Source organism: Astatotilapia calliptera, chromosome 22 (genome assembly GCF_964374335.1).
Source record: "Astatotilapia calliptera chromosome 22, fAstCal68.1, whole genome shotgun sequence".
NCBI classification, from domain to species: Eukaryota; Metazoa; Chordata; class Actinopteri; order Cichliformes; family Cichlidae; genus Astatotilapia; species Astatotilapia calliptera.
The window spans coordinates 13,271,851-13,295,000 of NC_137442.1; the positions used below are offsets into that span (position 1 = coordinate 13,271,851).

Below are 23,150 nucleotides of genomic sequence, written 5' to 3' on the forward strand. Positions count from 1 at the left end.
GTGGAAAGATTACCACTGTTACCACCACTACTCTGAGCATTTCTTACTGCATCCTAACAAAACTGGTTAGAATCCAATATTTTTACCTTACACATGCATTTTCCACAATGAATGCATCACTCAAAGACTCAGCGTAGTGTCTAGAGGGATGTTTGTGGAGCTCAAGGCTAATGACACTGACAAAAGCGGTTTGTGCCATCATCAAATAAGATTGGAGGTTAGAGCTAAGTGAACATTTTAATCTGAAAAATAGATCTCTGAAAACACAAGATCGGAAATGATTGATTCGAGTAAAACTGCAAAAGGCTGCAAGGTAAACTTAGAAAACAAACAAACAAAATAAAACAAAAACATTTATCAGTCCACAGTTTGACAAACCGATGACTCAGGCCTGCGGGTGCACAGCTAAATGACTCCAAAGGAAAAACCCAGAGTAGTCACTGAAGTAAAAAAAAAAAGAAGCCCAAAATAAGAAACTGATGGCTTAAATGAGTCACTGGAGCTGTTTAACTTCTATGTTCATTTCCCATTCTCCCTCACAGTGCATGGCTGCATGGAGCATTACACAGAGAAAGCTGCTGCCTCCCCCCCCAACCCATCCAAAAAACCCAACCCCATGGCTCCATGACTGGAGTTTGCCACTTAGAAACTCGAAAATGTTATTGTGGACTAACAAAGAAAACTTTGAAATGTTTCTGAAGAGCAGCCAGCGCTACTTATGTCCTAAAGAGAGGATAATGAATACCAGTGAAGAGATGGGAAACCTGACAGCTCGCCATCACCGAGGGGGAAATAGAAATCCCATGTTTATTAAAGCCTCTCACACGATGGTGCCTAGGTGACCGTCCAGCTAAAAGTTTTGCGATGCAGCAGAATGATGATAACAATCATCAAATTAGATCCTCTACAGATTCAAATAAAGGTAAAACACTCCTTGGAGTGACTGAGTTGGAGCTGAGACCGTACTCTAAATGAGTGAAATGACCTTTTTTATGCTTAAACTTAAACTGCCTGAGAGAGCATAGAGACCCAGAAAAGGTCTGAAAAATAATTGCTTGGATGTGTTGGATGGATGTGTTTAATAAAGGCTTACGTTCGTATTATTATTAGCTTAAAGTGTCCTGATTTAGACGAGCACATTTTATGATCCATTACTGACGTAAACGAAATAAACAAATAGGTTTTTATTTTAATTTTGACGCCCTACATCAAGCCACACTGCAGTAAGACCTCCAGAGATAAATCATGACCGCATTTTACAAAGAGTGTGTCCTCTATTGTGTGTGAGTGTGTGTGGAGGAGGGGGACAGAAAGGAGAAGTGGTGACCATTAGCTGAGTCACCCTGTGAGTCTCTAAATGACTGGGTTTGGAGCATCTGAGTGCGTCTGCTGGGTTCATTTGAATTTGTGTAACCATGCTGCATGTGCAGCATGAGTGTGCTTGTGTATGTGTGTCAGAAAGAGTGTATTTTGTGGACTTACAGGTAGAGTACGACTTCCGTGAAGAGCGTTGATGGCGGCCTGGGCCTCTGCGTTGCTCTGGAACTTTACAAATGCACACCCTACATGAAATGACACATCATTAAGCACAGCCCCTCTCTCACACATACACACACTTACACACACTATAACAAAAACGCTTCCCTTTAAATATACATTAGAAGCCATCTTGCATCTAGCATTTCATCTGTTACCGTGGCACCATTAAGCATGGTCCACAGAACATTCATTGCTTCATCAATCACAGCCCGTAAACCACCAAACGCATCATTAGCTATGACCAATAAAACCTACTGCACTATTAGTCGTGCCTCGTGCAGCAAACGCAGAAAAGTCAAACCTCTGTGTTTGAACTGTCGCGGACTTTGATTTACATGGAAAATATCATTAGCATTGTTGTTACTGACAATAGTCATTTATACGGTGGAGTTGCAACATGCTGCGAGCTTTATTCTTCGGATTTAAATACAAACGGTAAAACAAAGTCAGTCCACACTTCTACAGTCGTGACCGGGAATCTGGCTGCAACCAGTGGCTTTAAAGGATGCTCGACTAAAGGCTGCTTTTGTAAATTGTGGAGGGCATAGCTTAGCAAAATCATCTTAGTGCTGATGATTTTATTCAGTGGGACAAATATGAATTATTGCTAAGGTTTTTAAGTAGCTAAGCCATCGGGGGTGATAGAAATAAGATATGACATGGCTAATTGCATCCATTTAAGCAATATTTAAGTATTTAAATGTTTAAACGATGAGGTTTCAGACTATTTAGAGTAGAGTAGTAGAGTTTGTGGACAGGGGAGGACCAGCAGGGAGTTTAAAAGTAAACACAGTCAAAATTCATATTTGTAGCTCTTTAAATGTGAGGGGAGAACAGTTTTTACCTAATGAACATAGATGGATGAATGTTTTGCTGCTAATGTGTTGTTTCTGTGAATAATACTGTATCTTTCTGTAATACGTCTGGCGTTTATCAACTAAACAAAGTCCAGGAAGTCTCGCTAGATATTAAATGATGCAGTGACAACCATGGAGACAAAGAGTGGTATAATAAAAGCAGAATAACATGTAGCCATTGCTCACCATAATTTTATATTTAGTAAGACTTCCTAGACTTTATAGTTCCACCTGTTTAGCTGAGGAGCACCGGTCAGCCATCAGAGCTTTGCATAGGTTGTCTGTTATCTTCACCAAGGATGTAATGTGCATGGTTGCATTAGTTTGCCTGTTTGTTTGCTTGTTATAAGGATTAATCTAAAAATATGCACAGATTTGCATGAATATTTTACCAGAGGCAATCCTCAGCTAGACTATGAAGTAATTGACTTTGGAAGTTAGTTCAGGAGTTTCTGAAAGGACTCTTGAGTACTGTGATGCAGGACATTTTCTGTCATATTTTCAAATATGCTGCTCAAATGTGAAAAGAATAAAATAACAATGCTTCCAAGAAAAAAAAACGAATCCAGATTTAGATATCGTTCTGGGACTGTGCATGTTGTGGAGGGAATGTTCAGCCTTGATGTTGGATGTGTTTCACATGGCATGATTTCACATTATTACCTTTGCTGGTACCGTCAGGCCCGCGGAGCACCGTGCACTCCTCTATGCTGCCGAATGGCTCGAACATTTTCCTCACATCGGTGTCCGTCTGCTGCTTTCCCAGCATGCCCACAAACAGCTTCCTGTCTTCTAAGGGGAAGGAGATTACCAGGATGGGAGGGAGAAAGGAGAGTAATGTGTGGTAATGTGAGTGAGATTAAAGACGGGGGGAGAAAGAGATGCATTTGTGAGAAAGGTAATGCAAGTGAAAGCGTGCGGGGAGGGGTGGAGAGGGTGGAGGTAGGGGGGAGAAGCACCATGTCACTGTACATGCACGAATAACAGAAAATGACAACAGGGTGACAAGCAGTTGCAAAGAGGGCTGGACGTTAGCCTGCTGTACTTCGGAGCACCACCAGAGTGCAGTAACATGAACGGCACAACAAACAGCATCTGGCGGTGACTCAAATGTTTGTCACCCTCTGTGTGGTCAGAGAAGCTGCTCCGTCTGTCCCTGTCTGTGAAGGATCAGACCAGCGATTCTGCATGTTTGAGCCCATTCACTACAAATTGCGCGCGCCTTACATTCCTGCAGATTACTCTCAGAAAGAACAACCGAGTGATACATGTTTTGTTTTATTTTTTTCCCCCCAAAACTGTTCGTGATGCCATTTCTTTCCAATTTATTTCCGTATGATAATCAAATGTCAGAGACTTGAAGCTTGAGATACAATCAGTCACAGCGAACGTGCCATTATCCTTATTGCAAACCTACATACAGCCTAAATGTCAAGAAGATTGCAGACGATAAATGTGGTTTGATTAGAAACACCTGCCTGGGTGGTGTGTTGATGGGGAGGGTTTGGGTATTGGCTGATGAAAAGCACAGAATTTGCTCACTACGCTGTGAGCTAATCAGTTTCAGAAAACGGATAAAAAAATGAAAAAAAATCACGCGTTTATATATATATATATAAAAACAGCATATAAACAAATGCCTGCATCTGCATGCTTCTTGTCTTGTGATACTAAAAGGAAACCAAAGGATTTCTATTACTGTTTTGTGAATTTTAAAGAGCTAAAAAAAAAAATCTAAAGTGTTGATCCTTCAGGCTACTGGCATAGAATCTAAAATCACATGTTCAAAATGTTAAAAACTTGGACTGACTTTTAGGAAAATGGGCCCTTTTCACAGCAGGCGTTTTGATTTGCCACAGTGTGACAGGGAGCCAGCATGCACAATACCAGAACCCTGAAACTGAAGCAGCTAAATGGCATTCAGCCATCATTAATTTTATTATCTACACCTGTGCTTTTCCTACTGTGGCACGTCAAACTCCAGTGAAAACAGGCCTATTAGAGACAGTGGATGCTGCGAGAAAGAGTCTTGGATTATTTCCTGGATGTCGACTCAGATGTGAGAGCTTTTCCAACAGCACAAAAACTGGAGCGTTGCATATTTTAACTTCATTCTTGCAAAAACCTAGCACATGTGATGCAGCGGCTACTGTGTCTGAAGCAAATTTCAAGTTTTAGTTAATATCAGGATCCTTTAAGTCACGTGTGTAGGGTTAGGGCTAACTTTTATTTTAGCCCTAAGCTAAATAGACTTATTTTATTTATTTATCTTTTTTTTTTTTACCCTTTATTGTGATAGAACAGTGTAGTGGAGAGAAGACAAGAAACCCAGCATGAAGATGCACAAATGGCCCCGGGGCAGATCTGAACCCAGGCTCTACGTCATCCCCACAGCACATGGGCAGCCCACTCCACCCAGCTAAACCAGTGCCCAGATAGCCATATTTTAAGAAAATAACAGATTACATTACATTTTAAATGCACTCTCACACATTTTGACATGTTTGTTTTTCCTGTTCCTAAATGTTTTATAGGTAGGTATAAAAATGCGTGGACACTGAATAAACCCAAACCAAAATCACCAACCTAACTCAAGCTGGGTGTCTCGATGGAGGGTAAGAGGTTAAGTGATCAGATGCTTATTATACCCTTTGTACTTTTCTTAATTACTAGTTTAAACGTAGTCCTGTAGTCTCTAGTGATTTGGTTATCTTTAAAATTTGCATCTGGATGAAGTCAGATGTGACACATGTGAGAGCGTTTACCAGGTCACCGGCAGCCCATCTGGGCTTAGGGTTTGGTAAACATTACAGTCTAAAAATCAACAAGCAACATCTCTTGGTTTCTGAAAATTCTCCATTCAGATTATGACTAAAAACAAACCCAACCCTAAAGGGAGAGTGAGCTAGTGTTGTGCTTTGAAAATCAGCAATGGTAATGTAAAATGATATGAGGTATGAGAGATGAAGTATCTTTAATACCTCCTGTCAAAACCTACCAGTGTTTTCTTTTATGATAGCGTAAGTGGCTGTGTGCAGTGTGTGATGTACAGGTGTAGTTTGACAGCAGCAAAACATCCATCTTGACAGGCAGCTGAGCCGACTACTCAGTCTGAACAATAATCTGCTGAAGGGCTGATAAAATCTGTCATATTTTCAGTGCAGATTGCATCTTTTAGGAAATAAGGGGCCTTTAACATCAGAACTTTAATAAAACATCAGCTCCACTGTGTCCATGGTGACGGTGCATGACACTCTGGGTTATGGCAGCTTGTCTTTGTTTAGTGCGGCTGGAAGAGGCACATTTTTAACCAACACCACAGGACACAAACCATGATCTCCTGGCTGATAAATCTGAAAATTATGGCGCCGCTAACTGCCTCAAACTGTGCCGTTATCTCTGCGTTCGATTTTGCGGTAACCAGTGCAAGGCCACGGTGTCAAAAGACAATTTGTGATTTATGGTGAGGCACAGGAGATCTATCACATATATAACTGTCATATCAGTGCACACCATTTAAACCATCTATCCATTTTTGTAACCACTTATCCTACTAACTATGCAGTGTGAGTGAGCGAAACCCTAAAACAAAGATGTTCAGAATCACCGATTGACCTCAAAAGCATGTCCGTGGGTGAAAACCAGAAAAACGTGCCAATCGTTTACATCTTGCTGTCAACTTACAGTCCCAATCATCGCGCTGCACCGCTGTACTTTCCCTTAACGCATCCTCCACTCAAGCACTTACCTCGTGCAGGTGTTTTAATGTCACTGCAAGACTAACTGACATGTTATCGCTGATATTTCTGGAGGTGTTTATGTTTGAACAGGTGTTGTGTGTCTGGGTTGGGGACAGGTGTCTCTTACCCCCTCTGCTTTCGCTGTCTGCAGGCTTCACTTGGATTGGGCGGTTCATCTGGAAAAAGATGACGTAGTCGGTTTAAATGCAGGTCAGGGCTAATCAACAAAAAGAAAAACGCATTCATTTTAACATGGCAAAAAGCATATAAGCATGGAAATAACTGGCACAAATTGTAGTTTTAATGTGGCAAATGTGCCCCTTGCTGTTATGTAAATGACAAAAGATGATATTCATGTTTGTGTGCTTTATATAACCATTTATGTAAATGCAATTATAACTGTAGTACACATTTGTGCTTGTTTAGATGTTTGCAAATGTGGTCTGTACTCCAGTCGTTTATATTTACACACCAATTTCTCTCCTTTCCTTTTATTGGGCCAACTCGACTCCAACAGGCCACAGCTGACACCGATATGTGTGATATTACATTTGCAGTGTCATACAGTCTCTCTTTCTCGCCCCACCTCCTCTCTCCGAGTCTCTCTCTCAGAATCAGCTCTAATCCTGCCGTCTATCGTTCCCTCTCCCCCTATCACACAAAACCAGGAAAAGCACACACCCACGCGGGATTGGGGAAGTGATAAGATTAAGAACACTCGCCAGCTAATCTGGATTAAAGGAGCACGCAGCATCAGAATAGAGAGAGATTCTGAGCCTGACAGAGGCAGAGACGGATGTCGAGAGGGAGGAATATCAAACAAAAACGCGAAAGAAAAAGCAGGGAACACGCACACACTTTACATTAAGTGACCTTTTTCGCTATTCATAAAAGGCTGCTTCGCCGTCCTCTTCCTGGCTATCCGACTATTCAACCTCCAGACGAAACAGCAGCTTGTCCTTCAAATGTATCAAGCATGAAAAGGACCATTGAAAGAAAGCAAGCAAAATAATGTACAAGGGAGAGCAAAAAGGGAAGAAGAGCGGGATTGGGTTTGATTTGGGAGGGGGGGGGGCATATGGAAGAGAGGAGTCAGGTGGGGGATGTGCATGCGAAGAGAGGAAGGGTGATGAGTCGAGGTGAGAGCAACAGAGTGACACTCTGTTAACTTTGGCTTAATGAAGGTCTTAATTATGGAGCTGGTGACATTTCAGCCAGTCGCTGATCCTGTGTCACTGATTGATCCACTGTGATCAGTCACCAGGAGACACTATTGATTGGTGTCACGAGGACCCGCATGAACAAACATCTGTGCTGAACCACGAGCTGAAATATCCCCAGCACCTGCTATACAAGGCCCCCGTGTCTTCTCATTCAGAGCAGTCTAATCGAGTGTACCAATTAATAGGATGATGGAGTAGATGGAGGGGAAGGCTCAAAAAACCATCTTCCAATCAGCTAAACAAATGGAGGTCTTGCTCTGGCTGGCAGTGAATAATAATTTTTTAGTTTAAATTTTTTACAATATGCTAAAGAGAAGATATCATCATTCCAACCGAGTCTGCATGCTAAAATTCATGTACTCCGGGTGAAGCTCGACAAATATACCTCACAGTACGTTATCGGCACAGTTTCTTGTTTATACCAGCCAGTTATCAGGCAGGAGAGAGTGCAACAACAGCCTGTGCAAAATAAGTATTACCTTATTTACCACTGTTTTTCTTCGCTGTTGTTGCCCATGCTGTGATTTAATCTGTATTCTTGCTTTATTCTTCACACATACACCTTTCTAAAGAACGCACCATGCTATTAATGGATCTGTACTGTTTTAGTGTGAACTGCCCAGTTACTGAGATATCAGCTTTGGCCTGGTTATTATAAGAATCCACAAACCTTATTGTCAGCAGTTTTATGTTGGAAGCATTTTCTTTTTACTGTCTACATTCACTACATTACAGCCGTAAACTTCATAAAAAGACAAGCATAGCTTTTGTGATGCCACTGTTTGTTTGTTTTTTCAAAAAATCCCTGCTTCAACGTTCTTTTAGACTTTAATAGAGACAAAAATCAAAGTCATGATGATCATCTTGTGTTCAGTAAACAATGAAACTAATGTCTGAGACTATAAACTCATCAGGAAAGCATTTACTGAGTTCATTAATGCACACATCCTGTCAGATGCTAGTATGCTAGCGTGAGCCTCTCAATGTGTCAGTAGTCATCCGTTAGCAGTGGCTATAGCTTGTCAGACTGAGAGAACATCAGTGTTTGTGCATGTGCATATGGAAAAACTTGTGAAGGAAGGAAAACTGATGGTGGACCAACATGCTAAACAAGGTGCTGCTGCTTGTTTTGTTTTGACTGATCTGAGATCCATCTACATCTACAAGCTTCTGTGATTCTCACTATTATCATCATTATCTTAACATATAACCACCCAAGCCAGTATGTGCAATGTAAGAAACTCCTAATAACTCCTTTGACATGTATTTAAGGAAAATCTTGATGCTGGACAGGGGATGTCAAATCCTGAACAGGTGCAGGCTCCACCAGGATTTTCAGATTAGCATATATAAGAAAATGTTGTTTGACCAGACCAAAGTTTAACCAGCTGTTCTACCAAAACTCCACCTTATTTTTTTTTATTCATAATTTTAATACCCTTGTAGATACTGATAGTCACTCAGTGTCTGAGCTATCAGTTATTGCACGCCACTCAATCATAGCAGGAAGGATTCTTCCACACATTGATACAGACATCTATAGATAGATAACTAAAAATAGAAGCTATTTTGGGGTTAGCTCTCTCTTAAAGCACCTTAAGTCAATGCTATGAATTAATGGCATTAAATTAAGTGGCAAGTTTGATTGACATGTTTGAATGATGCTTATAAAAAGCCGCATGGCCCATATTTCACTGTGGGAAGACAAATAGTGAAGGCCGTGGTGGTGGTGGTGATAAGGAGAAGCACAGCAGATGGCTCAGGAGATTGGAATTAGAATATACAAGAGGAAAAACAGTGAGAAGTGGAGGCCATCAAGGCTGTGCCACTTCAGATCTGCACAGCAACCGGCTGCCGGTCTGATAAAGACCATGCTCACATGGCCATCGTCATGACAACCCCAGAGATGAGAACCCCCACATCAGGTAAACAAGGTTGCCCTGAACAACCTGCAAAAGAGACGGGTGGAAAACAAATGAGGAGGACAAAGGGTGCTTCTAGGTCAAGAGATAGAGGGATTAGATGTGCAGTGGAGGAAGGGAGAAGACGAGCAGGGGGAGGAAAGATGAAAGAATAAAAAAAAGAAAAAAGAAAAAGGGATGGTAGCGGCTTCGTTCGTGCCTGTTGAATGTTGGCGCTGCCTCGAGAGCAGATGCAGAAGCAGGGAGAAAAATATCTCCGTCTAAACCTCAACCACTAACACACACTTTACAGTAATTTGCTCTCTCCCCTCCTCCTCCTGTTGCTCCCCTCCCCTCCCCTTTCTCTCTTAGGCTTGTTTACAAAAACGGTCCCATACTGTGCACAGACAACACGCATTCAAACCTGCCTGATCAACAGCCCATTTCACCACTGTGTGTTTTTGCTATTGGATTTTTCTTGCTCCCCCTGCGCTCCATGTCCAAACACGCCATGCAGATATTATATATACAGTCATCCAAACAATGCTCCGTCGGCTCCTGACGGTCACAGTGACGCGAGCGCACATCTACACATACTTAATCTTTTCTTTCTGTGATGCCGCGGGGGATTTCACGAGCATTATGAAATATTAAATCCACAGATTATCCAATCAAATAACAGCTCGACCCCTTCGCCATAATGCATGACCCCCCCCCTCTCCATGCCATCAAAGTTCATACACTGCAACAACAAGCCCAGAGAATCTATATCGTCAAACTGATTTAACAATTTGGACTAAATCTGCCAATGTATATTCAGCATCATGATTGCATTTAGGAGTATCTACATTTAATAGCTTTAACCCATTAAAAGAAATAGGTAATACAGACATTGCAAGGGCAGAGAATTTAGCTGGGACTGGAGGGACGTGTCCCCAGCAGTGATTTGGGTAATTTATTTTAAATATTGTGGCGAGCAGAGACGCACTATGATAGACATCAGCGAGACTGATTGAATTTCCCTTTTCAGCTACTTATTTTATTATTTTGGGGGCATTTTGATTTTATTACAAAATGACAAAAGAGAGAACAGAGAAATGTGCTCAGGAAGCAGCTCTCTCTTTGATCTTTAACAAAGCACAGAGCATCACACTGAATCTAAGTGGTCTCATCCCAGGGCATCAAATACTGCCGTGCTGTCAGATGGTGCTGGAGTCACATAGATATGCACAAGGTATGCTTTGGGATCAATCCCATGACGCACTGACAGCTATAATGGATGCCAAGCATCTCTGCATCCAGAAGTTTGTTACCCTGGAGACTACCTCTTGCTTCAGATTTTGTGTTTTTAACTAGATTTAACTTCTTTTTAAAACTCACCAATTAGTTTTGATTTCTCTCGCTTTTTACTTTCACTTTTACTCTGTGATTAAATATCGATAAGAAAAGAAAATCCTTGGTTATGTTTAGAATGAGGTTGGTATTTAGGTTAAATATGTCCTTTCACACCATTAACCCTGCAATTGGAAACAAGAGGCTTACCCAATGTGTTTAAATGTGATGCCAGGCTGTAATGTACAAGCTGGGAGCACCAAAGCCAAAGGCTACAAAGTGAGTATCTTGACAAGATGTATTTAAAGTCTTGGACATGAAAACAAGCTGACTGAACACACCTACACTATATGGAAAACAGAATTAGAGCACAACAGCTAATTTTTTCATTTAGATGTTTTCAGTCCCATGACCACAGGTGTGGTCAAGCACATAGCAACGCAGTCGGCTTTTTCGAACATTTGTAAAATAATGTGAGCATGATGCTGTAATAGGATGCCACCATAGCGACAAGTCAGTTTGTGAAATTTCTTCCGTTCTAGATATTCCATAAATGGTATTATTGGCAAGTGAAAGTAACAAAAGTCACAACAACTCGGCCACAAAGTTGCAGACCATGTAAATTACAGAGCTTGGTCGCTGAATGTTGAGGTGCACAGTGCGTAAAAGTCACCAACTGCTGAGCGCCAAACCTCCGCTGGCATTAACATCAGCACCGAATCTATGTGCCATAAGCTTCATGGCATGGGCTTCCATGGTGCTCCTGTGAGTGTAATGCATAGGTGCGTTTGTCCATAGTGTATCTGTCCTAGAACAGGGATTATCATCAGCACAGCACTCAGAATCACAGTGCCCCACATAAAATAAAAAATGCTAAAATAAAAATGTTTAGAGCTATGCAGTCTTATTAATAAGGTTTTATTTATCCAGGGAAGGCTAACTATACATGAAAAAAAATTGTCAGACCAAAATCGCAGCTGTTAGTTTAAAAAAAACAAAACAGAAGTGCTTGTTTATCATTGCATATTTTACTTTCTGACTAATGTGCTTAAACACAATCTATGCAAATCAAGTTTACTTAACTCTCTTCCAAGCAAATGGAGACATTTTAAGCACAAGGATATTTCTCAGACTTTGCACAACAGTCCTTGTGCTTAAAATGTCTCCATTCCCTTGGAAGGATGTTAAGCACAAACAGATTCACAACCTTAATAAAACACACAAGGCTCACCTGTTGTAAATACAAGACTGAATAAATGGCTTTTATTCTCTAAAAGGGCTCAAACTAAGTAGCCTGGTGTATTTAGGTGTATTTAACACCCTCCGCAATCTTTTATTTAACAGTGTACAGATTGAGGAGTGGCCATCGCCACCGTGGAAATGCATTTTCATGTGCTACAGCAAGGCAAATGTGTTTTAGATAGAGTAAAGCATACTGATGATGACATTTTTCTCGCCTTACTATTATGACCTGCAGAGCTGATGATAATCTGTCTATATAGTAGGCTGCTACTGCTGTGTGAGTGGTGGGGAGGGGGCCACATTTCTGCTGCCTGTTTTCTCTCCAATTTCAATACATTCTGCTTGTACGCCCGAAAAAGCTGCCACTCTGAATGGTAAATATATCAGCGGAGACCGTCACCCCGCTCTTTCAAGAACATTTACAACAGGGAGGCAGAGCTGGAGGGGAAGTGGAAGGGGGAGGAAGAGGGAGGGGAGGTGTAGCTGGGTGGGGCGGGAGGGGGGGGGCACAAAGACAATTTTCCATCTTCGCCTCCCCTCCGCTCCATCACACAGCGCTGGTCATTGCATCGTGCTGGTCGCCTAGCAACCTGGCATCCCTCGTCCCAGCCGTCTCCAGGCAACCAGACCTGCGACCGTAATCAACCTGCCACCTCCCACCTCCCCGCACCGCCTCCTCCTCCTCTCCCCCCGTCTCTGTTCCCTCTCCTGTCTCTGCTGCTTTTTGCTCCCTCGGTTCTCCATCCACCTCCTCTCTATCGTTGCAAATGCACTTACGCTGAGACGCACTTGTGAATTCACCCCGTGGGGAGAAGAAGAAACACAGGTGGAAATTGGTATATTAACAGGCATAAAAAAAATAAAAAAAATAAATAAATACATGAATAAAATAAAGGAACAGAAAAGGGAGATTGCAGTTGATCACACAAAGAGTTGGAACAAAGCGGCACACAAAAGCAGAGATGCACAAGTGCGCTCCGTTAGCGTTTGCACACGTGGATGCACACACAGATGCGCACACACATGGGCAGGCAGCCACATAAAGCGGAGAGAAAACTCAACCTTCTCCTGAATTCAGTCAAACACAAAGAGACTGACAGCACTTGTGCAGTTCGATAATATTTAAACAATGTCCCAGTCTTCAGTGTCAAAGCCGCTTCCCGGTGTTGTCTCCGGCTCTTACAGGGTTCACCAGTCTGTCCGGCGCTGACAGTGTCTCGAAGCTGACATTCAGCCGTTTAGCCAGACAGACAACAAAAATCCTTCAAAGTGAAGAAACCGAATATCAAAGAGTAAATTCCTAACAATACTCGAGTTGACTCTCAATTGTTTTGTCTGTTCTGACTGTTAAATATTCATGTCAAGTGTTGTTTGACTCGAATCAGTGGAGCAGAGGGGGAGAAAGAACTGAATCACAGGCAGATTTCTGTGTGTGTGTGTGTGTGTGTGTGTGAGAGAGAGAAAGAGTGCAGATAGAGTCCATGTCCTACTTTTTTCCCTTTTTTTTTTTTAACTTTAACTGGCACGATTTACACATTTTAACTCCACTACAGTCCATGCATGCTCATTAGATAACCAGTCCTGCACCAAAGTTCAAAGAGCCTAATGAGTTTTGTGGCAACAGCCCTTCTCTGCTTTTGTGTGTGTGTTCGTCTAGCAAACACACACTCCCCAACCCCCCCAAAAAACACACAATTCCTCAGTAACAGATGTCTGTATTTAAGCTGATAAACACACTGCCTCAACGCACCTCCAGCCTTCGCCACCCTTACACCACCCACTGTTCATTATGTCAAACTTTCATTCAATCCTTCCTCCCCTCCCCCTACCCTCTATTATTTCTCCCTCCCCGCTCCAACTTCATTTATCCAATTTCTCTCTAATTCACACCCATTTACCACCTCCATAAATCCGATCTGCATTCATCATTACAGTCGCCCCAGAGTGACGTACAGAGGACGAGCCCTTTTTCCCCCCCTCTGTTGTTGTCACTCTGCGCCGCCTGTCCTGCCCAGCCGTGCATTTATATGCATGCATATGTAAATGAATCGACGCGTGAATGCACACTTAACTCCAGATAGATTCATCAAGTGAACGCACTCGCTCCGAGGCGCACTAATTGCTATCATCATCAGCATCATCCCCACAACTCGCTGGCATCAAGATATAGGTTGCATGTGGAGGCGCCGATTTATCTCCGTATTGTCAGTGGAATAAAAGAGTTATCATGTTCACATCACGGGAGCATGTTTAAGCCTTTAGACTTTCTGTTTTTGTCATTTTTTTTTTTAAATGCACATGAAAATGCCAATTTCTGATAAAGTGAAGCTGAAGGGTGGAGGCTGAGCAAGTGTACAAAGCTAACAGGTATACAAGAGATTGTTAACATAACCCTGCAACCCACCATAGCTCGTGTGCATCTACAGTAGGAAGTTTGCTCAAAGATTAAGGGCACAAATTACAGCACTGCGCACTAAAACTTCCTATCTCATATCCTGTGTAAAAAGCCGGAGCTATATTTAGTATGTGCATTTTTTTCAGACTATTGATAAAACCCTTCTGTCTGCTCCGTCTGACTCCTTATGTCTGAGTAAATGTCAAGCTTAGTCAGATGTTCCACCACAAAGAGGGCTCTTTCCTCTCATACGTGCAGCTTAAACGCAAAGAAGGCCTCGCAGCGCAGATTTCCCTCTCATACACGCGGCTGATAGTGAATGAAGAAACCCGAGGAGAGCTCATAATAAACCCTGCAACTTCCCTCCATCCATCCATCCCTATCTTTGGATGTGTACTCCCCCAGGAAACACGTGCACACGAAAGCAAACAGACAGTTATGCACACTCGGGCACACAAAAGCACGCACCCTTCATTAAACCGTGTAGGTGTGAACACCTGCCCTCCCTTCCCCCAGCTGCACATGCAAATTCACTCCAAGTACACACACGGCTGCTCCCCCCACCCCAAACTTGGGCACAGGCTCTCTATTAGATTTAGATGTTATTCATTTTAGATATTAGATTTAAAATGAACAGCGAGGCATTGTTGCAAATATTACTTTAAGGAAGCATTAAACAGCTTCGTGACTATCCAAATGAATATGATTCTCATTAAATGAAGGAAAAGCTTGACATTTTGCCTTCTTGTTGAGAAAAATCACCACGGCTGTCATATCTATGCAGCATTTATAAACTAGATTTTGAAGCTTGTTAGCTTAGCTTGTTAATCCGGCTGTTGAAACAAGATGATGTGATATTCAGAGGCACTGATCGATGCATTTTATTCCCTTTGGAAAGAGATAGATGAAAAGAGCTAAGCTAACTGTTTTTATGCACAATTTCAAACTAACGAGGTTGTTTTTTTCTTTATACAGCACACAGCAGGAAGTAGTCCCCCGTACTCCAAACATGTTTGTACTTCCTGGACAAAACATGCTGGAGGAGAACATTAAAAGATGCCAATGAAGAAGTGCCTTAAACTTGTATTCCATGTGACTGCCATCAGAAGGCGAGATCTGTGGTTGCAAAATGACTTTCTGTCCTATAGAAGTTTTGCACGTGACGTCATGCACACATTACCTAAGAGCTATCTGCCATATTGGATGTGATACAACCACCAATGGTTAATTGGGTGACTTCCTAGAAATTGCTTGCTGTTGCTAGGTAAAATTGGTTGCAAAGATGGTGCTGCGGCAAAAACCCTCCTTGCGATAGTTTTGGTTGTTTGCAAATTGCCACTGTTGATTGTACTTTTGATGGAAATTGCCAACTTGTCTGCAAACACTCACCATGTACTAGCAGAGCGGGCAGAAAACGTTTTTTAAAAAAGGCACCACGCGAAAAAGAAAGAACCTCAAGCTACAGAGTAAAAGTTGTAAAAATAAAAAGACAAGTTTATTTTGAAGGCAAACAATTTACGTTTTCTGTTTTTGCCACACTTCTCACAGTTTTACAACTACTTGGTGAGTAGTTGGAGAGTGTTTGCAGACAACTGGGCATCTTCCATGCAAAGTACAAGCAACTGCAGCAATCTACTACCAACTGGAGCAATTGCAAAGAGGTTTTTGGTGCAGCATCCCCAGATTCACCTCATGACTGGTAGGAACCTCCAGCAAACAGTTAGAGAAAACACATTTTCCCTTGTCAACAACTCAGTGAGTGCAGGGGATCAACCAGTGGTTGCAGTTTTAGCAACTGATTTCTCAGCGATTGCCATCAATCAGCTACCACTCCCCAACCGGTCGAGGAATGCTACATTTTCCCTAATGACCGGTGGTAACCAGAAGTTTGCAGAGCAGTCTCTTGGCCTGTGTGATTCTACATTTTCACATATTCAAAATGGTGCACAAGCTATCACATGATCACTGCAAAACCTCGCAGAAATCTTGACCTCTGCAAAGACTTTCATTGTGAGATTTTGGGCTTAATAGTCACTCATATTTAATAAAAAAAAATGTAATATTGTAAATCTTGGCCATACTATGTTTAAAAAGTAAGAATTATCCATGGTACACATACTGTTTCTCGGTCAGACCTTCCCATCTTGGTGGCATCAATTTTTAAAAAAAATTTTTATTGTGTTTTTTTCATTAGTTTTTTTTAAACCAGACAAAGTCACAGCATCAGTGAAAAGGCTTTTCTTGAGGTACCAAAAAAGGACTTCAGCTAAGCTACGTTAGCCTGCTGCCTGCCTGCAGGTTAATATTTACTGGACAGAAATGAGAGCAGTATTGATCGTCACATTCCTCTTGACAAGAAGACAAATACATCCCAATATGTCAAAATGAATTTTCCTTTAATCTATTGATTATTTTCCTGATTAATCACACTCTTTACAGCCCATTGTGACATTAACATTATTTTTGTTTTAGACAAAAAGTGGCAAACATATTCAGTTTACTACCACAGAGGCCCAAAAAAACCCGAATCTTTGCTGTTTTTGCCAAAAAAGACATAAAAAAATTAATGCATCGTGAAAATGGTGCTGATTCATTTTCAACTATTTTGATTATTTCAGTTAATTTCAGCTCGACTGACCTTATTTGACATTATTGAGATCTAAGTTCAGTTTTGGAGGCTGCTTTACAAGATGGCTATGATTAATGTGGCATAATGTGGACGTTATTATCTCAGAGTGCCTCACAACAGCTGACCAGACCAGACAAATAGCCTGAGACAGTGCAGAGATAAAGCGATAAGAACAGAGGGGACAAGAGTACAAGATGTCCAAACAGGACAGAATGAGTGCAGCTCAGGAAGCAAATCTTCTTTCTCAAACCTCCATTTTCACACTCTGAGTGAATCTGCTGTTTTTTTCATTTATTTATTTTTTACTCGTGCCCTTTCCCCCCCTCCTCCATTCTCTCGCTTTCTTTCCTCGCTTTCAGATGAATGTGCTTTTGACACTCTTCTTCCACCTCACACTTAGAGACGGACTCTCTCACCTGAAATTAAACACGAGGCCAGGTGCCACTCTGATACAACCATCTGTTCGGCCCTGTTCTTTCTCTCCCCTTTTTCCCTTCTCATTGTTAGCAATGAGAGGGGAAAAATAGTGCAGAGGGAAAAAAGGGCTGTAAGACTGACCCTTTCTTCTCAGAGAGGAAAAATGTATTTTCTTAAAATAAAAAGCAGTCCTGACTGTTAATGAGATCTTTCAGCTTTCTGTACATTCAGGTGTGCTTTCATTTAAGCTCTCAGTCCTATAATTGCTATCATGTTTTTCCTTTTGTATCACCCTGGCCATGAGATGCCAAAGTTAATTATTCTTTGGCAGTGCAGGTGCAATTAGATGACAATTACACCACAGCTGGTGGCAGGGGTGGGAAGCAGATCTTGTCCGTGTGGGCGTGTATGGAGCTAATAAGATGGTTTTCCTCTCGCTCTCTTTTTTTTCCATGGCAAGGAGGGGGAGGGCAGGGAAGGACTGGGAAAACACTTGAGGGTTTAGCTTGTTCCACACGGCTTAGAGGTAAGAGGTTGTGAGGAAAAAGAGCTGCTAGAGTAGCAGAAGGGGGGGGGCTTTATCATGGAGCATTGGGCCCTGCTGATCAGCCTGCGAGAGGTCAGGAAGGTCACGCTACTGTCACACTAACAACAGGATCTCTTTTGTTGCCACGTTAATACCATCCTGCCCCTTCAAACTGTCCCTGTCTGCCATTACAATGATACCCTACTGCTATAGTATTTTCTCCCCCGATAGAAAATGAATGCTTTAAATAATCAAACAGGCATTTATATTTTAAGAACAAAAAATGTGGTTTGAGCTCATAAAAATCTGCTTTTGGATTTCATCTCCTTCTTTTGTAATTTAGACGTAACAAAGACAGCATTTGACCTGTACCCTTAATGATGAGTTCTGACACCTCAGTATATATAAATAAAAATGTGGTTTAACAACCATTAGAATAGTTTCCCCGTTTTTTCAAGGGTAGCTGCACAGGCAGAGACCACCCTTGCAAATGTCTGATCCACACCCAGTCGTTTTGTTCTATTTGCAGTCCTGAAATATAACCGAAATTACTCAGAAAAAGAGCTTCAAGGGATACTCCTATAACCTTTCAAGGGATAAAGAGTTAAAGGTTCTCAGCTTCGCAGCAGAAGAAAACACTTATCAGTAATACCTGCTGTTGTTTATAAAAGACTCCTCCATGAGTCAAAAACCCTGCTGATTTAGTCCTCAGTTCTGTCCTGAAGTTGGTCATGTTCATTATACACACCTGGCTTTTTCTTTTGGGTGTTAGCGGGTAAGCTAACATCAGCTAACTCGCTAACGTGTTTGATTTACTAGCTAACCTCGGCTTACATCCTTGCTAACGGTGTTATGCAGAAGGTTAAATAGCAAAATATTTCACATCAGTTTAAATTTTTCATCTTTACGTGAATTGTGGCGTCTTTATTGTTGTCTGTTTGAGTTGCCAATTTGTCGATGTTAGTGATTTATTCACTAAAGCTTTAGGTTAACTTTTGCTAGTATCTAAATACTAGCCTCAATCTTACATGATAGAACCCTGAGCACTTGACACAGAGGTAAGACACTTTAGAGTGAACATCTTTTACATTTTTATACAAATTATTTTTTTAAATATTTTTTTGTATTTAGATTATTCAGCAGGAATAAATATACAGTAAATAAACTGTACCAGATATAGCTAAAACTTACATTTCTTTACATTTTAATTCAATGTTGTACTGGATTTGATGCCATTACCAGTCATTAGACAATCCCTGACTGGTTGGTAAGTAATCAATAGAGGATGCGGGGTAGTAAAAACCCCTACTTGCAATTGTTTTGGACAAGCATACTGCTGCAGTCGCTTGTAGTTTATACGAAAGGCTACGACTTTGTACCAAACGCTTGCTTGAAAAAGTGCAACACGGTGAAAGTTGTACCTCAGTGCTGCTCAGTCAACACATTCACTTTGAATGCAAACAGTCTCAGCTATGGATTGTGTTGCACTTTTCAGTTTTACTATCTTGTCCAAAGCAGTTGGTAAGTGAGTGCAGATAAGTCAGCATCTCCCACTGCAAGCTACAGCAATATGCACGTAACCAAACATATCACAGCACTGTATACCTCTTTGCGACAGATTTCAGTGGTTACCAAATGGTTGCCAACCAGTCTCTCAGTCTGTGTGACAGGGGCTTATTCACTAATGGTCACATGACTGCAAAATCTGAATAGTTCCTAGTCAGATGCCAGTTAAAAAAAAACTGTCGAGCATCAGTTTACAGGGCTATTACCAAGCGAGAGATTCTATAAAGGTTAAAAGGTTTAAAAGTTAACCAAGTAACACACTGAAAAAAACTGTACAACCAACCACATATAAAACTGGATAACTATTTATAAAAAAAATTCTAAACAGTCTTTATTTCTGTTTACCAACACGTCATGGATGGATTACTTTTTGTCTGTCAACTACTGGTTTAATAGATGATCTATTAATAGTTACTGTCTATCCTCTACTTAGTCTCTAAGCTTGTCATATTTTGACGTTTCTAGGCTAAAAAAAATGTATCAATTATAAAAAAATCTTTAGCTGCAGAGTTACACTTTTCACCTGCTTCTTCTCTTTTCCCTCAAAAACTACAGTCATGAGCTGCCATTCAGAAGAGGGGGGGAAAAAGAAGTGAATGATGTAGATTTCAACAAAAATAACCAAAAGGAAACAGCGGTGAAGCTGTCTTAGTAAAAGAGGAAGCAGCGGTAAGTCTGGGAGCACACTCTGTCTCAGTAATTCCTTGCCTTGTCGCCTTGTCTCCCATATAGTTGGTTATTATAGAGACGCGGCTGTCATGTCATATTTAGCTCTGGAAATGTCATTTGGCAGCACACCTGCTGCCTGGCTATGCTAATAAAGCTAGGTTTAACTTTGATTAGAATTCAGTGAGAGAGATGGATCGAGAGGAGGGGGAGATGGAGAGAGAGAGAGAGAGAGAGCGAGTAAGAAAGACAGAGACACGGAAAGGAAGAGAAACATCAAAGAGAATAAGAGCTGGCAAAGTCACTCCAGCAGTGAGCCTCATAGCTGTCTCTTCCGACCCATGACATGTAGCAAGATGACTCATGCCTTAACTGGATGGATATGTCTGGATGCATCACATATGAAACATAAGAGGAGGGGAGGGGCAGCCTCTGACCTTTATTGGTGCAGATTAGCTAAAGGGGGAAATCAACCCTACATGTCAAACTTGGTTAATTTTCCCAGGGTCCTGTGCGGCATGGTCAGATAGCCCGGCATGCCAGTTATTCTGCTTCTTTGATGTAAACACATACACGTACGCCGTCAAAGACTCGAAAAGACAGCCACACACTCACCCCCGGTAGCGTCTTCTGCTCGTGCAGTGCATTCTGGGCTTTCAGGGCAGACTCACGTGCACAGTATGTCAGGAAGGCACATCCTGGAGAAACACAAGGGGCACGAGATCACTCATATAAGTGCATTGATTTTTAATGTCTATATAACGTCAGCTGGCAGCCACCCTATTATAAATATACCATTCGGTCATATGTGTTCTTATTTTATTGAGATTAATAAACACTAAGAACGATTCTGGGTCAACGTGCATTCACATTTTCTAATAAATGTACAAATAAAAAGCCCCCGTGCCTTTAATCAGACTGTCATTTTTTGTTAAGCAGTTTCCCCTTGTGGCACCAGAGATCTATGGAATTATTAAAATAATATCTATTCAGACACAAGCAGCCTGAATGAGTATTTAATATCATGCTGTTCAGGCAAAAATGTATGCACTCCTACATAATAGAGAAAGGCCTTCATTAACCTTTAGGGCTCCACACAAATCATGAATATGTAAATGTATGCAGAGTAGGTGTTATAGGTGTTAGAGGACCCAAACCACCTGGCCTATATGTCTCCCCAATGACTGATGGTTTATGTGGATTTATAAAAGCTTTTGTTTTCTGCCCTCAGATTTGCATTAGGAATGACAGCACGGATCATTGTTCAGCTTCGGATCGCTCTGCCAGCTTCGGTCCAACTGTCAAACAGGATTTTGAACACGTCGAGTTTTCCTCCTAAATATACGGAGCCTGCCCACCATGTGACGAGGGGAAGTAGTAGTAGTAGTAGAAACAGTAGTGGCAGTGGGTGGCACCAGTTCTTTCAAACTGAGCGATATCGCCGTATGATACTAATTAGCGTCTGACAAAACACTTGGTTTTTTTTAGATGTATCTCAGACAAATGCGTTCCTGCTGATGAGAATTTACCAACATTTAAGTGAAAAAGTACACTCACATCTGAACTCAATTCAAGGAGTTTGGAGATGACAATTTTGGCCCTCTGTGAATAAAAATCAAGCTGGCAGGAGGGAACTTTTTTTATAATGTTTGTATCTTTAAATTCAGATTGTAGCATCATGAGGTAGGCGTAAAAGGAAACCTTCCAGCGTACCCCGAAGCCACGTATTCATGGAGTTAATAGTCATTTTATGTTTGTTCTAACTGTATTCAACAGTTTTTCTGCTGCTTCCTGTCGTGTAGTTGTTTCCACGGTAGGTTTAAAAGCACATTGGCCTTGGTAAACCTCAGTCAGAATCACTGTCAATGATAGACAATAAAAATATGATATTTTATTTGTAACTGTAGCAAAGTCTATGTGGCATGAACGGATATTTGTCCATGCCAGAGAGCGAGTAAGATAATCTTTAATTCTTTTTATTTTAATTTGTATTTTTTAGTAGAAACACTAAACAGGATCTACAACATAAACCTTCTACCAGCTGTTCATCACAAAGGCTCCAAAGGGACAACAGCTCGATGAGAAATCATCCCACCTGACTCACACCTATTGGAAATCAAATCAGAGCATATACAAGAGAAAGCTTCCCCTGTCACTGCACAACAAGCTATAAACCAACAAATTCACGCCTCATTTTTTTTACTCCTTTAACTGGACACCTCCCTTACCTTTGTGCATCCCCGTGTACTTGTCCTTTATCACCGTCAACTCATAGATCTTGCCAAACTGCTCAAAGATGGGCTTCAGGTCCTTCTCTTCCAGGTTTCGGGGTATTTGCCCGATGAAGAGCTTGATGGCGTCAGGCTCCTTCATTGAGAAGTCTGGGGAGGAATAATAACACACACATACACACACACATATTCAGAGACACATATAGAGTGGAGGCGGTCAGGAGGAGCAGACAGGAGCCTGCGGGCTTAAATTCACACTGCACAGGAGGTGCAAACAGGAGGCCGAGGATGGAGGTACAGATGGGAGCGTTCAGCGAGAATGGGAGGCTGAATTAATGGTTTCTACACCCTCTGAGATGTGACAGCCCAAATGCTGTGGTAGATTTCACAGAAACGCAGCACAGTTGCATTGCTCTAAAGATTGTGTGTGTTTGTGTTAATTTTAAATCTAAATTAAAACGCTCACAAAGTCCATGAGCTCACTCTTGCCAATGGATACATCTAAAGGATGAATTTTAAATAAATGTATCAGCCTCCCTTTATTTATTTATTTATTTATTTATTTTTATTTTAGAAAGAAGATATAGAGCAACTGTTTTGTCGTTTGCTTGCTCAAGAAAATGAAATTCAAAATGTAAATTACCCCAAATGACCTCATAACTTTCATATTTGTGGCGTCACATGGACACCTACAAACACGACTCACGGCTACAGAGCTCAGGTGCACTGCTTTTATCTAAAACTGGGAGAATAATATGCAAAAAAAAGGGGGGGAAGGAACGTGATGCTGTTGTAAACGATAGTAAACAAATTCTGAATTGCTCTCTGGGCCGCTTATATTCGAGCCCCCTTTTTACAGAAACATGACATTGTGTCTGTCAACACA

General features: G+C 41.4%; 1 protein-coding gene across 5 annotated transcripts in view; it reads right to left on the reverse strand.

Moving 5' to 3' along the window:
- The window catches only part of celf3a (cugbp, Elav-like family member 3a), a 34,226-nt gene that overhangs the window by 10,434 nt on the left and 642 nt on the right, over positions 1 to 23,150 (reverse strand). For 3 of the 5 annotated variants that reach the window (XR_013904401.1, XM_080295725.1, XM_080295726.1), the window contains 5 exons: positions 22,262 to 22,414; positions 20,649 to 20,731; positions 6,264 to 6,312; positions 3,060 to 3,188; positions 1,483 to 1,562 (listed from right to left, as the gene is read on the reverse strand). Coding sequence is in view for 4 of the 5 variants with exons in the window: in XM_080295725.1 (XP_080151851.1) it covers positions 1,483 to 1,562; positions 3,060 to 3,188; positions 6,264 to 6,312; positions 20,649 to 20,731; positions 22,262 to 22,406 (486 nt within the window). In the remaining variant the exon portion in view is untranslated. The remainder of the gene's footprint in view (positions 1 to 1,482; positions 1,563 to 3,059; positions 3,189 to 6,263; positions 6,313 to 20,648; positions 20,732 to 22,261; positions 22,415 to 23,150) is intronic. The other 2 variants (XM_080295727.1, XM_080295728.1) reach the window with 1 other exon arrangement.